This window comes from Protopterus annectens, chromosome 8.part1, assembly GCF_019279795.1.
Source record: "Protopterus annectens isolate FY-2018-M chromosome 8.part1, PAN1.0, whole genome shotgun sequence".
Classification (NCBI taxonomy): domain Eukaryota; kingdom Metazoa; phylum Chordata; order Ceratodontiformes; family Protopteridae; genus Protopterus; species Protopterus annectens.
Window position 1 is genome coordinate 89,576,663 of NC_056742.1, and position 23,415 is coordinate 89,600,077.

General features: G+C 39.3%; 1 protein-coding gene across 1 annotated transcript in view; it reads left to right on the top strand.

Annotated features, from left to right (window-relative positions):
- PABPN1L (PABPN1 like, cytoplasmic) overlaps positions 1-23,415 on the top strand; it is a 237,131-nt gene that overhangs the window by 16,453 nt on the left and 197,263 nt on the right. The window contains exon 2 of the mRNA XM_044081564.1: positions 15,840-15,994. Coding sequence (XP_043937499.1) covers positions 15,911-15,994 — 84 coding nt within the window. The 5' untranslated portion in view covers positions 15,840-15,910. The remainder of the gene's footprint in view (positions 1-15,839; positions 15,995-23,415) is intronic.

The following is a 23,415-nucleotide window of genomic DNA, read 5'->3' on the forward strand; positions in this document are numbered from 1 at the left end:
AAAGTGAGCATTTAACACCAGCTATGGCTGGAGATAGTGTTTTGTTTTTTTTGTCCATGTGGATTCTCTCAGGTTTTTTCCCAGCCCTCAGTACCCAATCTCCAGCCAGCTTGGTTGACATGGGCATTGGGCATCCTGAGGCAATGCAGTAACTGTCTCATGTTCATCAATAACCCTTTACTCTTAGTCCACACAAACATGTGCGAGAGATTAAGAACCTTGACTCCATGGTCTCTCACACATCAGTCAGTACATATGACAATGAGTGGGTTGCCAGCATGCACACCTCACCTCGTACTCCACCCAAATCTACATCACACATACCTACATATATAGAGGTCCTCACCAGAAACATACCTAAACACCAGAGACCTCCAAAGCACAAACACAAGCATGCTATACATAATAAATATATTGCAGAACACATTGCACATAATAGCTCACACACCAGTCTCTCACCTGTCAAACCCTTAAGGCAAAACACAAACTCAAACATTTTAGTCATAGGTGATTCCATCATAAGACACACTGATGTCAGTCTCACCAGGCTGGATAAGAAAAAGGTCACAGTCAGCTGTTTGTCAGGTGCCAGGATATTCCATATCACACATGCACTCAAGTCTCTCAACAACAGGTACTGTTATGACTCCGTCATAGTCCATGTTGGTCTCAATGACTTGAGATGCATCTCTCTGAGCTATATGAAGAGAGATGTGACTAAGTTCTTGGACTGTGTCTCTCAGGCAGGTATGTACAAATGCCACAGAACAGACTTTCAAAGTGCTTTTTACTACTGCTCTTTTAGAATGGTTAAATTGCAGGGTTTTGTGAAGCCTGAATTTTACTACGTTCACACCTAACTTCTAGCTGTTACTTGCTGTGATTGACAGCTCGAGACTTGACTCATGTACTGTTCTTGTTATAGCCTTTACTTTCTGTATGGGTAGGGTAAGGACCAGAGAGCACCGCATGGGTGGGTTTTAGGGTTGTGGTAATGCCACTTTGGGAGGGAATTGGCCAGAAAACTACCTGTATTCATTGGCCTTGATGACATCAATGAATTGAGACTGCAGCAAGCTTTTCCAGGGAAGGATAAAAGTTTTTTGAAAGTGAAACCACCACATTATAGTGCGGTACTGTTCTAGTTGACAGACACAGTCGATTTTAAATGCTGTATTGTTGTTCGTTTATTCATAACTGGGAAAGTAAATAGGGAGAAAAAGGACAGAGAAATTGAGGTCATCCATCTTAAGACACATGTTATTACCTGTGCTTCTACTTAGACTAATTGGTGTCTTTTTTTTTTTTTAATCTTTATCTCCCCACCCGTGTTAAAACTACTTGCCTCCTTTTACAAATTATTAACTTTTAGCCTTGAAGAAATCCATGTTCTGCCTTTTATTGTCCTATTATCAGCTTATTTCCATGGTAAAGGTAGATAAAAAGAAAGAAAAATGTAGCCCTCTGGTGCAGCCTGAAAGATGAGCTGAAACATTTATTTCTGAAGGAAAACTTTTCTTTGTTTGGTGTTCTCATGTTTATTTGTTTGCTCTTAAAATCTATAATTAGATTAAGCCAAGGGTCTTAATCCAGACAGTCACCTATGCAAAAGTAAGACTATCAGTTCTACACATATCATTATTACCTATGGACTTTTACACCCCATCCCCATCTCAACAACCCAAGATTACAGCCTATTACCTTAAACATGTTTTTTTGTCTAGCTTTTTCTTCTCTTTCTGCTGTAATGCCTACATTTCTTAATACCAAAAAAGAAACAAGAAAGAGAAGAGGAAGAAGGAAAAAAAGGCATCTGTTGAACTTTATCACATGCAAGAACAACTGAAAATACTTTACACAATATAAATTTAACACATTATAGCACATTTCCATAGAAATACAGTTAATAAAAAAAAACTTTCTTGCAGTTACAGGAATATAGGGCATTGTCAGACCCCACTCTGATGGACCTCCTGCATATCCACAAAACAAACGGCACCAGAGTTGCCCATTCTAAAGACTTAAACCTTGCCTGTGATATAAATAGGACCTGCTGGAGAGATAATTATGTATCCCAGAGACTACGCCATCTATGGAACAGGGCTTCACATCCATGTGAATCAGAGTTCAATTGGATGGGAAACCGGAAATTCATCCCCGGTTTGTCACCTATGTCTCTAGTGGACAGAGGTATCCTGTAAATGGTTCATCTCCCAGGCACATGCTTACACTTATCAAGGGTATCAGAACTTGTCAGATATTTGGGATGCATGGCTAGACTTAAAAAGGTCCTTGTGGTCATTAGCCTAGTAAACACCTATGAGCTTATGAGTTACCGTTTTCCTCCTCCTCATTCCCCTTCCCTCGAGTCCTTTCAAATATTGACATGGAGTGAGACCAATGCCTTCCAGTCCCTCACAAGTTTAACAAAGTCAACAAAAGTACCCTCTATCCACTTATTCTTTATACCGTCTTATTTCAAAAATGTGATTGATGCTTTGCAGTCTCACATTTATTCACTAATTTCAATGTTGCTGATCTTTTTCCTTTTCATCTCCATTTCCCAACTCCAGATTCAAGTTCAATTCCATGGTACTCTTAATTCTTCTGGTCAGCTTCTGTGTTTTTCTCTTTCTCTTGAGCATTTTCCTTTGGAACAGTGCAAAAGATTTCACTGGCAAAATCTCTCCACGTGCTTTATTATCAGGGGAATGAGAAGCGGAGCCCTTTTGCTTCATGGTTAATTTTTTTGTTGGACAAACATTTGAACTACCAAGGCAGAGCTAGCCATCCAGTGGTGTAAACCCTGGCTCTAGATGATCATTCATTTTGAAGTGACACCCCAACGCAATGTGCAAAAATGGGGGAAAAGGAGTTGTGGCTGGATGGGCAAACTCATCTGAATATCTGTTTAGAGCTTCTTCCATTTTTTTTCTAACCTTTTGTTTGAGTTTATATACTCCTTCAGTGTTTCTTTTATCAACTCTGTGCACGTTTGACTTTTTTTTTCCTGTAGATTACTCGAAACTGTCTTGCACCAAAGCTGGAGCTTGAACTGCTTTTTTCTGAACAGCTGCAGGATTCTGCCCAATCAGCATTTTCTCTTCACCTTTTCTATTTGATTTCTTTCAGGTTCTCTAAATTTATTTTTGCTGGCATCCAGGCAGTATACTTACTAGTCACTAACTGATTTTATGTAAGCTGGCAGAATCAATACATCTTATTTCTCAGTTTCCTTTTCCATAATGTGAGAGCTGAAATTAGGCTGTTCAGTGTGTAGCCATCTTGGAAGTCAGCAGTATGACTGTTTTATTCACCATTTGACACTTCGTGTAGTGTGGTTTATTTGGAATTAATGGACATAAAGGCATAACCAATTGCGATGGTGGTGCTGCGGTAGCATTGTCGCCTCACAGTAAGACGTTGTCCTGTTCGATTCTCCGTTAGAGCGTCTTCTGTGTGGAGACATGCGTGAATGGGCGTACCTTCATTGAAGGTTGTGCATCAAAGCTGGCAACTCGGCACGTAAAAATCTACTGCCAATCATTAGAGGACCAGAGTTCCGCTGTGGCGACCCCTAAACGGGAAAAGCCAAAAGACACAACAAAGGCATAACCAATAAGAAGTGCAGGTTACTGCCATGAGTCAGCAGTAGTCCTCATATGCTGACATTTTCTTGGCCACCTATGAAAAATTTAATTTTGTGCAAGGGTTTTAATAACCTCAGATGTTTTTGTATAATGTATATCATATTTAATTTAGTTTACAGTGGCATTGTTACTTTGTTGTCTGTTGATTACTACCACTTTTTAAACCATCTTCGGAATGCTCTTAAGAAGCAGGCTTCCAAAAATCAGCCCTAAGCCTTAAGAGACATACACTTTAACAGAAGTAAATAATGATAATCTTTGCCCATCTCCACCCAGGAAATTCTAGACTATCCTGTACTCAAGCTACATGTTGTAGCAGCAGGTTAGGTGATGAACCGTTTCAGCAACCTGAAATCCATTTTACAACCCAAGTGACCTGGATTCATTCAAGGACCTATTTGTTAGACAAGCTCTTTTGGAGGATGGGAGTGAGTGCTTATGGTATCCTTATATTGCACTACAGTGGGAGGGAAGGCCAGTACAAGACTGCAGTACAGTGCGGATGTGGGAATATTCCCTTTTCCCACTGCAGTGCAGTCTTGGATTTGGTATATAAAATTAGCAGGGAGGCTCGCCCACCTGCAAAAACATGTTTGGTTGTTTTATCCTTTGTGAATTGATGTTTTGATTTTCAAGAATTAGGTTTCGATCATTGTTTTTACCTGTAGGATCAACTAATTCATTTCAATGGAAATCTCTCTCTCTCTCTCTCTCTCTCTCATATATATATATATATAAAATTATAGCTTTGTGATTCAAATTGTATATAATGTGTCTTTTTATCAAAACACACAATACAGCACACTGTGATAAAGCAAACTATAACATTAACTATGCATCTTTAAGAAAACTCATAGCAGTGATCAAAAATCATTTTACACTGTACAGAAACATTTGTTCTGGTCCCCCTCCCCTCCAGGTTTTGATAAGCTGAGATTCAGTAAAAACATAAGCCTCTAGCTACAGCTATATAAAGTGTGTGTGTGTGCGAAAAAAATTTATATAAATGTGTATGTATCTCTCGCTCTCTGTCTCTCTCACACACTTCTAGTTCTGTGTGGTGTGTGATGCACACCACTTCTTGCTGTTCTCCCCTGAAGTAACTCTGCTTTCTGTCTTTATAAATATTCTGTGTCTAGAACTGCACATACAGTTATCTATATTGAGGCATATTGTCATGTTTGCTTTGGTGATTTCACCGATGCCCCTCAGAGTGCATGTCAACATTCTCCTAGCTTTCTTTGCTCCCCTCTTGTATTGCTTGATTGCCTTTTAGGAATGATATAGGACTACTCCATGTTCCTTTTCTCATTTGATGTTGCTAGTGATTTTCTCCAGTTATACACTGCTTTCTTGTTTTCCTTTTTTTGTTTGTTTTTATATATATAATATATATATATATATATATATATATATATATATATATATATATATATATGCAGATTTAATCTGTTGCATTGAATCATTTCTTCAAATCTGCCAAATCAATTTGCATCTGTTCTATACCTTTGTGTTTATCATACCAGTTTAACTTTGTATTGTTGACATCAATTTTTCATTCCAGTCTATCTGCAATGACCAATAATATATGCATAGGTATTGAAAAGGACTGATCCTTTTGCCTAATCCATCACTTATCACCATTCTTTTATCTGAGTCGACTACTTTCACTTTGATAATCTGCATCATGTTACCTAGCCCTTATTTACCTGGTTCCCAACTGAAGTCTCAAGACTCACGTTGCTAAGTCCTGAAACATCGACCAACAAGGCCAAAAATACAGAGGTGCAAATGTCAAATGTTTCTCATCTTCTTTAAACTATTAATATTATTTATTTTTTTTTGGGGGGGGGGGCAGGAAAACAAGCCCCACAAACACTTCAGAGCTTGTGTGTGTGTGTGTATGTCAGAGAAAAAGGTAATAATCTCAATGTCTGTCTTGATCCAAATTTTCAGTCACCAGACCTTGGACTCTGCAATGTCAGTCCAGAGATTTTAAATGTTGCCTTTTTACTTATGTTACCACCCTCATTCTATTATATTGCTGAATGTCTTGCTATAGTTTTTGCAAGCTGTGTTCACAGCCTCTTTTTTCCAAGCATATGCATTACTGAATAAATATTTTCCTACGAATACCAACTACAAATATAACAAATTTCTACTGCTCATCTGTCTTATCTGGATTTCCAGCATCCCAGCATAAAATCCAGTTTAGACTTCCAACATGTGATCCAACAGGAAAAATAAAAGCATATTCAATGGTAAATAGTCTTGCTGCATTTGCATGAAACTTCATAAATATTCATCACTGAGGTAAGTGGTTTACTCTGCATAATTGCAAGTTTAGTGGAGGTGACATAACACCTTTATTCATTTGTTAAGTAGGTAAGTGAACTGGCCTGCCCTTGACCCTTTTAAGGCATTACCTAACCAGACAAAAGGGCAGGGGTACTGCCATCAGCTACCATGTTTTGTGGAGAAAACCTGAGAAAGTGAGCACTTAACACCAGCTATGGCTGGAGATGGTGTTTTTTTTTTTTTTTTTTTTTTTTTTTGTCCATGTGGATTCTCTCAGTTTTTTCCCAGCCCTCAGTACCCAATCTCCAGCCAGCTTGGTTGACATGGGCATTGGGCATCCTGAGGCAATGCAGTAACTGTCTCATGTTCATCAACAACCCTTTACTCCTAGTCCACACAAACACAACGTGTGAGAGATTAAGAACCTTGACTCACACCAGTCAGTACATATGACAATGAGTGGGTTGTCAGCATGCACACCTCACCTCCTACTCCACCTGAATCTACATCACACATACCTACATATGTAGAGGTCCTCAACAGAAACATACCTAAACACCAGAGACCTCCAAAGCACAAACAGATGCATGCTATACATAATAAATATATTGCAGAACACATTGCACATAATAGCTCACACACCAGTCTCTCACCTGCCATACCCTTAAGGCAAAACACAAAATCAAACATTTTAGTCATAGGTGATTCCATCATAAGACACACTGATGTCACTCTCACCAGGCTGGATAAGAAAAAGGTCACAGTCAGCTGTTTGTCAGGTGCCAGGATATTCCATATCACACATGCACTCAAGTCTCAACAACAGGTACTGTTATGACTCCATCATAGTCCATGTTGGTCTCAACGACTTGAGATGTCTCTCTCTGAGCTATATGAAGAGAGATGTGACTAAGTTCTTGGACTGTCTCTCTCAGGCAGGTATGTCCCTAGCCTTAAGCAACATTTTACCTTCACCTAGGATGATGCCTCAATACAAACAGAAAATGATTGACTTCAATAATTGGCTTAGCTTCTGGTGTCATTCTAAGGGGATCCACTATCTGTCAGCCTGGAATGACATGATCAACAGACCTCGATGCTTTGCCAGAGATGGTCTTCATCTGTCACCCCTGGGATTTTGGCTACTGGCTAAGGCTCATGCTACCTCATAGTGCCTGTTTAGGCAGTGTATCAAGAACAACATTCTCAATGTAAAAACTCCACCTAAAAACAACCTCAAGGTTATGCTACTATATACTAGGAGTCTCATCATGAAACTGCATTTACTGAAAGCTGTCCTCACCTTGGAAGATGCAGACATTTGTGCAGTCACAGAGACCTGGTTTAAGGCTGTGCACAGCACCCCAGCCATACTGAGTTACACCTCCTTCCACATGTTCAGACCTCAAATTGAAGGCGTGAAAACTAAAGGAGGCAGTATCAATATTCATTAAAGATAAATACACCTCCAGATTGGTTAAACAATATGACTCCCTGGAGGCACTTCAGGTGCAATTCACTGTTGGTAGGACACCTACTCAAGTTATTGCCAACTACAGGACCCCCTCCATGAATAAGGACACCTACTGTGCCTATTTGGATCTACTTGAGTCTATCAAGATGCATCCAAGCACCATGGTTTTGGTCGACTTTAACTACCCAACCATTGACTGGGTAAATTACTCATGCTCAAACTCATTTGCCCAAAGGTTCCTTGACTTTTAACTCCAATGCCCTGGATCAGACTGTTGACACCCCCACAAGGGGTGCCAACATCCTGAATCTAGTGCTCACTAATATGGTGGACCACTGTAGCACCCCCACTGTGAGGTCCTCCCAGATGAGATCTGACCAAAAATCAGTCTCATTCAAAGTAAATATCACACCTAACCACCCACCCCCAGCAGCAACTAAACTAAAAAACCTTTCCAAAGCAGATACAATCTTCATTCTGGATGGTATAAATAGCTTCAATGCTCTTCCTCCCTCAGAGCTGACAACTATGTTGAGCTCTACACCAATGCTTTATAAAAACACCTGTATAACTGCATTGACTCCAACCATACCTGATGGGACCAAAACAAGCTCCTCAGGGAATAGCAAACCTGCCTGGTGGACAACTGCCATTAACAGGCTTTATAATAATAAGGAAGAAATTGCTATCTAACATTGAGGGGAGCAAGCCCTCCTAAACTGGAAACGCTCCCTCCTCAGCTTAAACAATCAAATAAGACTTCTTGTGAAGTCCTCCAAAGCAAACTATGAGTCCAAATTAGCTTCCTCAACAAAGGACAACTACAAGGCACTTCATAGGTAAATCGTAACCTAAAAGGAAAGGCCCAGATTTGTGCATAACTGCTAAGTTAATGATACCACATATACTGAGCCTGTGGACATAGCTAACCTATTGGCCAACAGGTTCTGTGAAACCTTCACTCCTTTGTCCCCACCACTCGTACCCCATGACATCCATACCACCTGTCCCCTACCTTGTATCTTTAAGAGCAGGTCATACATGCCCTCTCTAAGGCCAAAATCACAGCATCTGTGGGACCTGATAACATCCCAGGCTGCATTCTACATGGGCTCCAGCATGAATTAGCAACATCATTGGGTACTCTTTTCAATCATAGTCTAAGCACCGGCTTCGTACCAGCTGAAAACAACCATCAATATTGCCTTGCACAAAGGTGGTGCTTCACTGATCTGGGAACTATAGACCTATTAGCCTGACTAACCTTATCTGCAAGGCTGTGGAGTGAATCATCATTGGACATTATCAACAAAAATATAGGTAATCTCCAAACACTTGACCCTACTCAGTTTGGATTTGTCAAAGGGAGATCATGCCTGTTAAACCTGGTGGACTTCTTCGAGACAGTCACCAAGGCCATGGAAGAGGGGAAAAATGTGTATACAGCCTACCTGGACTTAGCCAAGGTATTTGACACTGATTCAGCCATCATTGACAAACTCCCTCAACTATGACTATAAAAGTTCTATCTCCAACAGCAGACCTATAACCAGTGGTGTTCCTCAGGGATCAGTCCTGGGACCTCTACTGTTTGGAATCTATTTCTCTGAAATACAAGCAAAAACTAAAGATCTATGGCTGACAAAGTTTGCTGACTATTGCAAATTGTGCGCGGTCATAGAATCTCCAAAGGATGCCAGCATCCTACAAGAGGGTCTTGCACAAACAAATGATTGGTGCCAAAGTCATGGCATTAAACTCCATGCAAAAAATGTATTATCATTCCATTCAGTAAAAGCGATGTTCCTGCTAACTACCCCATCAGTAGCAACACCTGAAGTACGCACTCAGTGGTGAGAGACCTGGACACACAGGTTGAGGGCAACCTTACCTTTGATCACCATGTCTCCACAGTGGTAAGAAGAGCATTTTATATTGCTCATCTCATAAGTAAGGACATTGCCTATAGAAAAAAGAAGTTATAACCTCCCTGTACTCTTCCCTCATCAGGCCAATAATTGAGTGCAATGTCCCTTTTGGCATGTATCTTTCTAAGTACCTGTAGCAATTGGAGAAACCACAAAGGTTCCTGACAAGGAAAATTCAAGGTCTTCACCATCTGAAATCACTGTCACTTTATTCCGTTTCATACAGACTACTCCAAGGTGATCTATGCCTTGCATATAAGACAATCTCTGACCATGCATTATTGGAAATACTTCATATCTGAAAGTCAAATGGTACGCGAGTTACTCACTCTAAAGACCTTAACCTGGTATGTGACATTAATAAAACCTGCTGGAGGGACAGATTTGTCTCCCAGAGGTTACCACATCTTTGGAACAGACTCCCACTTCATGTCAAACAGAGCACCTCATTGGCCCTCTTCAAATGCAATCTGGACGATTGAATGGGTGACCATAAATTCACCGCCGGGGTTCCACCTGTGTCCCTCTTGGACAGGGGTAATAGGTGGTGATCATGGAAATAAGGGTAAGAACTTGGCTAAGCTTGTAAGGTCTCCAGGGTCATTTGCCTAATAACTTCCTATGATCCTCTCCCAAACTTACTGTGTTTTTTTCTGTTTGGGCTGGTCATGGATCCTGAGGATATCCTGGGGGCTTGGTTTGTCTGTACTTCTGTCCAGGCTTTTTTTTTTTTTTTTTTAATGACCTACCCACTTCCCTTACCCCATCCACCATGCTCGTTTTTACATCTGAGAACACTCATCTCTTTGAGTGATCCCTTAGGGAAGCATATCTATGAGCATCCTCCCACCTGAAATGGACACAGTCCTCCCTTCCATGCTGCTGCATCAGTCACCGAAACATTAATCGACATTGGGTTAGCTGAGCCATAGTCAGGGTTTTATCCCTCTACACCACTGAAGTAGCCCTGTAGCTGGGAGATCTTAACCAATGATACAATGTGCAGATCATTCTTGCTCCCTTCTTTCATCTTTTTTTTTTTTTTTTACCTGAGGCTTCCTCAGCCTTTCACATCTGGTATTGAGTTCAAGTTGAATTTTCATCCCCAAGAAATCGCATTCCTGAATGTAACTATAACAAGGAATGTTGATAACACTCTAAGAACTGAAATTTATAGGAAATATCCACAATATAATTCCTTATTGCATGACACTAGCCTCCACCCACAACATGTGATTTGGAACATTCCTAAATCAACAGTTTCTGAGGGTCAGACGTGTATGTTCAGAGGATGATGCATTTAATAAATATAAGGAAGATCTTGTTGGCAGATTTCGTACTAGAGGGTATAGATCAGGTAACATCACCATGGCCAGTACGTGGGCAAGTACACAAGCAAGGGAACAATTATTACAATACAAACCAAAAACAACAGAGGGCCAAAATGTGTTAAGAATGGTCACCACTTAACAGTCGGAACACTGGTGGACTCATGAATATTATAAACAAACACTGGAATATATTGTTAGTGGACAACAGACTTACTTCAATAATTGGGGACAAATGCCACTTTTCATTTCGTAGGGGACAAACTTTAGGTTCCCATTTAAGCCGTTATAAACATTCCTACAGATCTACCAATAGAGTTTGGAAAAGTACTATGACTGGGGAGAGATTAATGGGATCTTATCCTTGTGGGCATTGTACCATTGCCCCAGAGTATTTAAGACCAAACAATTTACCAGTAAAAATACAGCACGGGTATTTGACATCAAGTTTTTGGCGAACTGTGGTTCAGACTGGATTGTTTACCTGGCTTCTTGCTCATGCTCGGCATTCTATGTGGGGAAAACTTCTAGGCCATTGAGAATTAGAATTTTTGAGCACACGAGTTATGTCAGGAACCACAAATTGACCAATACTTTATGTAAACACACTTTGAAGCATCCAACAGCTTCTTTTCATTTCACTATTATTGACAACATTGGTGGGGATAGGAACTGTAAAGGGGGATGGCACTCCATACTAAATTCCAAGGAGAAGAAATGGATAATTAAACTAGGCAGGCTGTTTAGCCCTGGTCTGAATGAGCATTTGTAAATTTTCAATTATATTTAATTCCATAATTGAGCTGTCTTTATATAGAGCTTAGATTTTGTATTCATTTATTAACTTTGTTGCACTGAGGAAGGCTAGGTCAGCCAAAACTGGTTTGCTGCATATTTTGTATAATTTGTGCATTTACAGGGACTTTCAATGCCCCTAGTGATGATTTGAACAGTTTTTTATTAAAATGTTTTACAATCACCTCATTGTGCTGGCTTTGTTTTTGGAGTATTGGAGCTAGTTTGAGCCGTTGTACTTTCCATACCTGCGAGTGGGTGATGTTCTGTGGTTCCATGAAAATCAGCCCAATCATACAAGTCTTGCTTACAATTCTACTGAATAGTAAGTTAAACTAGTAAGATTAGCCATTGTTTCTGTAATTTTTTTTTTTTTTTTTGCAGGAGGTATAACTGATCCAGACTTCCCATCTCCATGTGCGTTGTTGTGTATAACAGTGCTACTTTCACTTTCTTGTGTGAAAACATGAGATAAGAAGTACATTTTGCAATTAGTGCAGTAGATTTAAAAAGATTTTTTACTTTATTTACATAAAGCCCACCCGCGGTGGTGGTGCTGCAGTAGCGTTGTCGCCTCACAGTAAGACGCTGTCCGGTTCGATTCTCAGCTAGAGCGTCTTCTGCGTGGAGACATGCATGAATGGGCGTACCTTCATTGAAGGTTGTGCCTCAGGGCTGGTAACTCGGCACGTAAAAATCAACTACCAATCATTAGCAGACCGGAGTTCTGCTGTGGCGACCCCTAACCGGGAAAAGCCAAAAGACACAACAACAACATTTACATAAAGCCCACAATTTGGTATTCCAGAATAGTGTATAGTTTATTTGCAGAGTACCAAATAAGTTGCCCATTCCTCAATCGGCTCCTAGTTGGGTGTCATAGAATAGCATTTTTGCTTTCCTGTTGAGAGGGTTTCAGACAGAGTTTCTATTCCACTGTCTAATTGTGCATAGCAGAGATCTCTTTTCGCACATAACATACAACAGTGTGCAGTAGATTTAGTTTGCATTCCTACTACATCAATGTGTTGGATGTGACCTACTCTCCACATCTGGGTATCACAGAACAGCATGTTGCTTTTTCATTACAAAGTTCACCAAAACATTTCCCATCGCCCATCACCTTGCCCCCAATAGTTTGTAGCAGAATAGAGCTTATTGCAGAATACTGTTCTTTTGTTTGCCTATTACACAGTTCACCAAGTTTCATATTCTCCTATACATTTAACCTTGTTAACAGGTTTCTTGTGGCTTGATTAAGCAGATGGTTGCCTGTTATATTTGATATGAAGGCTGTGTTTTATTTACTTAGACTTAACAGAAATGAGTTTCACTATGCTGACCCCAGACATAATATTACTTGGCTAACTAGGATTAGAATCATGTTTGGTAAACAATGAAATAGGCAGGCTGGTGTGAACATGCAGTCTTCTACTGCTCTGCCTACACCCAGGTTTTGCTTAAGATTCCCAAGGCCTCCCTTCATTATTTCCTTGTAGTGAGCATATTTCTAAATTATATAGCTTCATTGTGACAGAGCGCTATTATAAGTAAATCCTCCTGCAATGAAAATGTCATTCAGATTTGTGGTACACATTGGAAAGCCATGCCAGCAAACATTTTAAATACTAATAAAATACATACATACACGCACATGCATATATATATATATATATATATATATATATATATATATATATATATATATATATATATATATATATATATATATAATGGGAAATAGATGTGTACCAATAGGAATACAACATATGTCTGCAGGCAGTAGCAAGACCAGGAGCAACCCCATATCGTTTTGTGCAGCTCTTTTCCTACTGTGGCTATTAAACTGTATTTTTGCAGCAGTCGGTAGTTACTGTCTTTATGCAATTGTTTGTCTACACTTAACTATAGCCATGTTATAGCCTACTAGTATAATATTGTCTGTCTTCCTGTCCAATTGTAATTTATTGTGTTAATATTTTAATTATTACTGTATATGCATTAATTTTACTGTCATTCAGACTGTGTGTGATCATTGCTATGTCTTGCATGGGGACCAGAGCAATGTAATTTCATTCAGTTTGCACTGCAGTGTATATCTGATCGACAAAGTTTATTTTGACTTTATCTTTGCTGTCTCACCATAGTGTGCAGAATAGCCACATTATGTACAGAATGAGACGGCTCTAAATATATGATCAATACTGCAACTTAACTCCATGATTGCGTTATTTTATCTTGTAGCCAAAAATACTATAATAATTTGTATCAAGTACTCTGCATTCACAATTATATAGTATGACTACTAATTAACAAAAAAAAAAAGTCTTAGTGGGCAGAATAAATTCAAAAGCATTAAAGTCAGAGCAAATACCCTATTTAGTGCTTTCCCTTTGGTCTGTATAATATAAAAACAGTTTACTGCACAAGTGTTAACTACTGATATTACATTTTCTCAGCAATGTAATGCAAACCAGACAACCTGTTAAGAGCTACACTTCTGATTTATTTAATATTAGCTGGCATAGTTTCAAAGGGTCCTGTAAACAGTTGTTTACCCATTCCTATCACATTCTATGTGATGTCTACCTCTCTCTCCTTCATCTTCTCTTTAAATACATCATCCCCATTTATCAATAGCATATCTTAGACATTATCTGACTACTTTAAGTTATTGTACACACTAACAAAAAAATGAATTTCTAGACATTTACAACAGACCACCACCAACAGAATATGACTAATGCATAGTTTTCCTTTTTGGTGTGCCCTTTTAATTGGAGGTTTTCATTGACATAACTGAGTGCTGTTAAGTAATTAGCAAAATGCTTTATAATGTATGTTTTTTATGTAACATTCAGTTCTGATGAAGTCCCTCTAAGATTTGGGATGAAAGTGCTTAACTAGTGGATTTTGCTGTGTTTTTACATTGTTCGTTACATTAAAGGTAGGTTTTCCAGTACCTGTCTTTGGTTCAAAGCTGTTTTTTCACTTTTTGCTGATTTGTGCTGTTATGTCGTGTGGAGTTATTGTAAAACATTGCTTAATTATTTTTTTTTCTAAGGCTATTTATTTTACTAATGATCAGAGCATTTTGATAGTTATACTATTGCAACTCAAAGTAATTAGTGGATTCTTATCCAATTTAAATAAAAAATAAAAGAAAACTGACAACATGAATAACAATTTTCAGTATCTGATATATTAGAATAATTAATTGGAGTGACATCTGTACAGGGTAAAATTCATGGAGTGTGTCTCTGTGTAGCAGCCTCCTACCACCACCATCCATGCATAATCACATGCGTGCATCATCTAGTGCCATTTTACCTCCTCTAATAAGTAGTGTTGTACAGAGGCCTCCTTCCTTTCTCATTGTCCAAGGAAACTCCACTTCCCATATCCTACCATAGTGCTGTTAAATTGCTATGGTGCACATTCTCTACGAGGCTATCACTGCAAATAATTATATTAAACAAAATTATTGTTCAAACTACATGGTACATTTTGCAACTATCTCCAAACATCAGTTACAGTGCATTTACTCTTATGATGCTGTAAAAAGACAGCGATACAAATGAGTAGCACCACATAGGCATATTGCAGTAACCAACCAATTGCAAGAGATTCAAGTGTTCAGTAATAATAGCGAAAATATTTATTCATCACAAACTGCTGCTTTGGTCAGGGTTTGCCATACTTTTAGAAGTCCTTGCTTTCTCTTCTCATACATGCACAGAAAAAAAAAATGCAGTTTTTGAAAAAAACAAGGTGATTAGATCACTTGCAATGAGCTAATTTTAAAAGAAATTAATTAATTTAATTAATTAATTTACTTATTTAATGTTCTCAGTATTTGAGTTACTGAGCCTACTCTGACATATCCGAGAGCACTGTATAGCAGGTACCACCAACTTGGGCACATGGGACCTTGGTTTAACATCTCATCTGAATGCACACACATAGGTGCAGCACCCCCATCCCTTATACTGCACTGGAGTGTCCGTAATGACAAACTGAATCCAACTACCTGGAATGGGAATAAAGCTCAAACTCTTCTTACTTTCCCTTGTCAAATAAAACAGGCTATGATATGAGAACTTAATAGCTATGAACTTGTATTATCTATCTAACATCTCTATTTGTAAAGTACTAGAATATGCATCTGTCCAAACACTATCTGTGAAATACTGTATTAATATTTTTTTCATGTTATACATGCAGTGATCATATTTATTTTGTGTGCTTAATTTTCAGCCTAATAGAAATTTTAAACCATTCTGTATGTTTTTCTCATAATTTCAGCTCTAGTAATAAAGAAAAAAGTTACAAATTTTTATAACATATATTTTTTCCTTATCTCAAGGTGAGGCAGCTTACTGGTATAAGGTGGGGCTTGCTTTAACTTAGAAGTAACACCAAAGACTGGAATCTATTATGTCTCAAACTGCAACTTCTCTGGACCTGAGCCCGGGCCTACTAAATGGAGATTGCCCTGGATTCATGACAGCAAATGATCCGGTATGGATTATACTTTAGTTTGTTCTGTGGTCTTGGATGCCCATGACTTTTTAAAGGTACATTCATTACACTATGTTCCCATATTTGTTCGAATTATCAGCAAAGTTTGGACCCCACTGTTTGCCATCCATTACTTCCTGTTATGCATGTTCTGCCTTCTAAGAAGAATGAGATCATGTGGCCAAATCTGCTTAATAGTGATTATTGTGTAACAAATATAGATAATAAAGAAACATAGAAAATGCATAATTCTTACTTTTTTTATATTTTATTCATTTATCTTACTTTGGCATGTGTGTTTGGTATGTTGAGATACTCCAAATATATCCAATTCTCAGATTTTTTTTAACTTACTGACAAGCAATACATTTAAGTGTTGCCAAGATACTCTTAGATTTTGTGTGTGTATGTATATATGTATAATATATATATATATATATATATATATATATTTATATATATATATATATATATATAACACAAACACACAACAAAATCTAAAAGATTTAGGATCTTTGCTTGGAAGTGTTTACATAGGTATTCTTATACTCTAAGCAGACTCCAAAGAATTTTTCCTCAGGTAGATGGCAAATGTTGGAGGAGTGATGGGGAAGAAAGTGGAAACTTGGAAAATATTTTCTGGGAGTGTAATGAGTTGGCAGACTTTAAAGATACCCTGCAGACTACTCTGTCAGAGATACTGAGTGAGCAAATTGGTGTAACTAAGGAAATTATTTTTTTTAGCTATGATACAGAATTGGAATTGCCTAGACACAGTAAGGCCCTGCTGAGTCTAATTATGGTTGCCAAAAAAGCAATTGCTAGAAAATGGAAATCAAAGTCTAAACCAACTTTCCTAGAAGTAGTGAATATAGTAACAGACATAAAACAACTGAAAATGGATAGTTAGAAAAGGGTATACGACCAAATTACACAGGAAACGATGGGAATTGTGGGAACAATACATGCAGAGGAGAAAGAAGTTTAACAGAAGGAAGGGTTTGAATGAGCTATGTAATGTTTGACTGACAATTCAGAGAGATTATAAGTGATGTATAATGTTTCCAACTACAGTTATGTCAGTGTGGTTTGGTTTGTTTTCATTCATATAAATGTATGGTTCCCTATGTCATACATCATAATTTACTAAAGATCTTTCTTTAAAAAAAAAATAGTGTTAGATTTGCCTGGAGTTTAAGGTTGTAGGAATTAAGCCTTGTCCTGCAGATTTGCTCTTAAATGGTTTATGGCACTTGTTACAGTGTTGCAATGTTACTGCCATTTGCAAATGCTCCTAATAAATTCCTTTTGTTCACAGTCACACAGACACTGTTAAGTACCCTGCAAGTTCCCTGTAGTTACCCAATTGCTGCTGTTTCCATCCACCTAATGATGCTGCCATGTAGCCAGTACGTAAATTACATGTGCAGTAGGTACCATATACACATTGTATGTAGGGCTGTTGCTTCACTTTGCCATAATTACAATAAATATACTTAATTTACCTTATTTTGATTTTTGTGTGTAATGGGAGGGTGGAGGGCTTCAGGCAGTGCCAGTGTCTTAAATATCATGGAAAGGTAATGGATTTTGAAATGTTTATTTGTAATAATGTCTGCCATAAGATTTCAGAATGTTTACCTGAAATAATGAATGGCATAAGATTTTAGATTCTTGACTGAACTTGCCCAAAATAATTTATGCTCACTCCACATCCATCTAGTGTTACAACAGGTAAGCTCTACATCTTAACACCGCAACCCTTGTCTCCATGTCTGTGACAAAATACTACAAAAAGACTTGATGTGGGTGGAATCAGAAGGCTCATATGAGTAAATCTCCAGATGCCTGTATTTTCCAACTGTTTAGTTTGGCTAAAAAAATTCCAACCTGTTCAACAACAGTATATCTCTAGAGACCTAATAGCTGAAATTCAAATACTATAAAACACGGAGCAGTTAATATTGTAACTGCATACGAGTTGGAGTTCAGATACATAGACTTCATTAAAATTAGTCATAATACAGTATTCCCTCTGAAATGTAAGGGGGGAGGGGTAATGATAACATTTCAAAATACTTGTGTTCTTAGACCACTGTATCTAGTTTATGACACCTTTATTAAACGTTACAGCTTGTTGACTTGTTAAATAATATGAATACATACTTGCAAATGGGAGTTCAAATTTGTGGACTTAACTTAAAGCCCAAATATATGCTTTCCTGTGACAAATACAAAATATTTTGAGGGCTACTTAACTTATAAGTTTTTTCATTAAGTCCATAGTTTACATCACCACTGAAAATCCATTACTTTAGTGTTTTACATTGGGGGACATAATGTCTATCCATTACCTCACCTGTTTCGGTCAGATCTAGCTATGAGGATCTAGGTAAGTTCTATAAACTCTGTTATGCCATTTCTGAAAACTTGTAAATATGGTGGATCTGTGTGAGTTGTACTTTGGGGGGGGACTATAGCAGAATGGAGCCGAACACAGTATACTTTGAGAGAACATTTCTCAGTCCCAATATTTTCAAGGGTGACATCATTATCGCGGACTGAGAATAATTATGGGGAGTCGCCTTCTAGTTTGTCTCCCCAAGTTCTAGTCCAGTAATTCTGAACTATGAGAGTGTGTTTACAATGCCTTTTCATGGTGACTCAGAGTTATGCATGTTACTGCTGCATCTCTCACCCAAGCCCCTATGCCACCTTAATCCACACATTTATGCAGTTTATCTAGAATAACCAGCAAGCTGGGTTACCAATCTCTTCCTCGTCACTAGAGAGAGGAGTTTTGTGGGAGATGACATTTGAATGGACCAGAAGGCCATAACTGCTCTGCAGAGCTGTAGACTGTGTACATCGATGGTCTTACCCTGTGTGGACAGGCCCTTCTTTACAGACTACAGCTTGCAATTAGATGTGGTCTGGAAGTGGCCCCCGGGTAAGATAGTGATGTCCCTATTCCTGCTTGCATGCCTAGCCTAGCTGTCACTCTGCCCTGATCCGCAACAAGATAATGAGAGCAGCCTGCCCACACCAGTGCAACCACTGAAGTGAAGAGAGCAGGAAACATTGTCATTCCCCTCTCTCTCTCCCCCCATGCCAGCTCTGACAGGTCTGCAAATCATTCTATACCTATGTCAAGATTCTCAATGGCAACACTCAGCTCTGCTCTGAGTTACAGCACAATGGCACTAAATATATAGAACCAACTGATATTGCCAACATCCTGGCAGGTTCAGTGCTAACTTTACCCCCTCTCACCCCTAAAGGTCCCATCTCTATACCAGAAGAATACAAAGTTCCTGTAATCACTGCTGCACAGGTAAAAAACACACTCTCCGAAGCCAAGAACACAGCATCCATGGGACCTGACAACATCCCAGGCTGCGTTCTACACGAACTACAGAACAAACTGGCACCCCATCTACGTACCATGTTCAATCATAGCCTCACCTTAGGCTTTGTGCCCACTGAATGGCACACATCAACAGTTATCCCACTCCACAAAGGGGGGAGCCACCATGGACCCTGGGAACTACTGCCTCATTAGCCTGACAAGCATTGTCGGCATGGCCATGAAACGTATCATCATGGATCTTATAAACAAAGACATTGGTAATCCCCAGACTCTGGACTCCACCCAGTTCAGGTTTGTAAAAGACAGATCATGTCTCCTAAACCTGATAGACATCTTTGAAGCAGTCAGCAAAACCATAGATGAGTTTAAGGTGGTTCACACAGCCTATCTAGATCTCGCCAAGGCTTTCGACACCATCCCCTACTCCGGCATTATAGATAAACTCACTAAACTAGGTATAAATCCCTATGTCACAAGATGGGTTGCCAACTGACTCACTGATAGAACCCCCACTGTGAAAGTAGTAGACTCCAAATCTGACTTCAGACCAGTGACAAGTGGGAGTACCACAGGGTTTAGTCCTGGGTCCTCTCCTGTTTGGTATCTACTTCTCTGAAGTACAGGCTAACACAGACGGTCTTTGGCTAACAAAGTTCGCAGATGACTGCAAACTAGGAGCCATAATCGAAACTCTTAATGATGTGGACATCCTACAAAACGGCCTCACTGAGACATGCCTGGTGTCAAAGCCATGGCCTCAAGCTCAATGCCAAAAAGTGCATTGTCATCCCCTTTGGTAAAAACTCTGTACCGATGAGCTACCACATAAAAGGTAGTCTACTTAACACTAAAAGTATGATGAGACCTTGGGACACAGGTGGACAGTAGTATCTCCTTTGATAATCGTATTGCCATATTAGTCAGGAAATCCTTCTACATGGCACACCTCATCACAAAAGGTTTCTCATCCAGAAAAAAGAGGTCATTCTTCCACTGTACTCGTCACTCATTAGACCCATTATAGAGTACAACGCCCTTTTTGGTATGTACATCACAAGACATCTACAATAAGTGGAAAGGCTGCAGAAATACCTCACAAAGAGGATTACCAGCCTCAAACAGATGCCCTACATAGACCATCTCAAAAAACTCCAACTTTACTCCATTGCATATCGCCTACTCAGAGGCGATCTCTGCCTAACATACAAAGCTGTGTCAAACCCAGAGCTGTTGGACATGCTCCACTTAAAGAAATCCCAATATCTCTGAGCTACATGCTCTAGGGACCTAAATCTTGTCACCACAATAAACAGAACATGCTGGAGGGATAGATTCTTGTCCCAGAGACTTCCCATACTCTGGAACAAGCTACCTATCTATATCAAACAAAACTCCTCATTAGCACACTTCAAGAAAAATCTTGATTAGATGGGAAACGGGAAATTCACCCCAGGGATGACTTATGTGGCTCTGCTCGACAGGGGCACAGGAAAATTATTTTTTTGGGTGGCAAAAGCCAGAGTACCTTTTTGGCTGCACCTTTATAGGCCTTAGGGCCAATAGCCTAGTACCTTCCTATGAACCTATTAATCAGACTCTAGCTGCAAGAGTCTAAGGGCTTTATCCCTCTAGATGGCATGAAGAGGAATAAGTACAAATTATTACAAGACCCCACTATCATGCACGTGGCTTTGTGCTCACAATGTGCAAATGATGACAGGAAGCCCCAACAAGGGATAATACTTATTTCACAATATTTTTTCAAAACACTTTTAACATGCTTTCATCATATATTTGCTTCATGATAATTTCACTACTGTAATAGTCTGTAGCTTAGTGGGGGGGGGGGGTTGTTTTAATCCAGTAATAACAGAATATTGTATCCAAAATACATTTTTGAATACTGCTGCCTTTGACGATTGCCTTCTGTTCAGCTGGATTCTTACGTGTTTTTCCCCAGATTAGTCCAGAGCATCTCTTTGCTTTTGCTTCAGGAAGCTAGCCACAGTCAAGTCTCTAGGCACATCTGGTTGCTTTCTGTCAGAGTCACTCTTGTAGTGGTGAGATCACTTTTTCTAAGAAGGGGATGCTAAATTTTCTGGGATCTTATAAACATTGCAGCTGCGTTTCTTTGCTAAGATCAAACATTTAAACAATTTTTTGATTTCAAACCCTGATCATGTCTCTGTCCATACAAGGTGCAGATGTCTTTTAAATTTCTAACAAGATCTCTTACAGTTGAAAAGCTTGAGCTTGCCATGAATTTAGCAGGGTGGCTTGTTATACCCCCCAACAAATCTTACATCTGACAATAGGCCTTGTCGGTAGCTCTAGTGCTAACAATGTGATCAATTTTTTTAATTCAATAATGAAGTGTTAAATGTTTTGCATGTGCATTTTATAACACTAAGATGTTGCCAACACCATCTCTGTTTTATTATTTTATTTATTTATTTTTTGATTGTGTGTTAATTCTTTCTTGCTCTAGTGCAGTTAAGAATGTCACTGCTCCAAGCAGGATAATACAGTTTGTGAATGTCAGAATGTCATGCATCAGTATAGAATAATATGTTAACCAGTGACTGTCCTATCTTAACAAATGCAAAGCAGAATGCCATAGCTACAGTCAGAAAAACATTACAATGTGAAATACTGTTTTTCCAGGATTATTGTATACTTTACTTGTCGACTGCGGTGGTGGTGCTGCAGTAGCGTTGTCGCCTCACAGTAAGAAGTTGTCCAGTTCGATTCTCAGCTAGAACGTCTTCTGTGTGGAGACATGTGTGAATGGGCGTACCTTCATTGAAGGTTGTGCATCAGGGCCGGCAACTCGGCACGTAAAAATCTACTGCCAATCATTAGCGGACCGGAGTTCTGCTGTGGCGACCCCTAACCGGGAAAAGCAGAAAGACACAACAACATTGTATACTTTACTTCCCTGCCATAAAACACAATGCAAACTGTTCACTTTCCAGCTGCACCCCCCCCCCCAACAATGTTACCTGAAAAAAATAAATAGTTTGAATATTTCAGAACACCATTTGCTATTATACAGACAGCCTTAACACTGATGGGGGGGCTGAAAACAGGGCTGAAGATGGGCCAAGGAAAAGGCAGGGGGTGCAAAATGAGTATGCAATACCAAGCATTAACTCGTTCACTCCATTACAGCTGTTCTGAGTGTGTACCTTTAACTCCCAGTGGGTGCAGCTTGAGCCTTTAAAAAATGAAGTTATCACCTTACAGTTCTAAGAAATGCACATTGACAGAGGTCAAATATCAATTCAGTTGTGTTTGCCATCATGTACGGTTCAAGATGAGATATTCTGATACCTTGTATGTAGAATGGTTATGGAATTAATGCAAATGTGAACAAGCAATATTTGATGCCTAGAGGCACAGTAGGAGGTAACTGCAGAAATGCCTGGAGGCACACTATATCACAAATGATGCCTGTATCTGTGATATGTTTATTGCCAGCATTACAATGTCTGGCAACCTGACTTGTACTTTACAGTACCTAATATACAGCTGGAAGATCACAAGGCTATAGGTTCATTTCCCATACTAGGTTGTTGTTGTTGTTGTTTTTATTTTGGCTTTTCCCAGTTGGGGGTCACCACAGTGGAACTCTGGTCCACAAATGATTGGCAGTTGATTTTTACAGTGCCGAGGTGCCAACCCGACGCCCAACCTTCAACGAAGGCACGCCCATTCACGCATGTCTTTGGAACGCCACTCAAATGCAGGGAGGACATGCAGACTCCACAAAGAAGGCACTCCAGCCGAGAATCAAACGGGAAAACCTCTTGCTGTGAGGTGACAATGCTACCACTGCACCACCGCGGCTTAGTTCCCATACCAGGTACTTTAGATTAATTTTCCAGTATTTTCCAGAACTGGCACCTGCAGTGCAGCATAAGGGGGTCTTAAACCACTGAGTGTGCTATCCCTTGGATTATATGTTAAACCAAGGTCCCATTGGTCTGAGCTGGTCAATGTACATATCTCATGATATTTTTCAAAAAAGAATAGGGGTAAGTTCACTGGT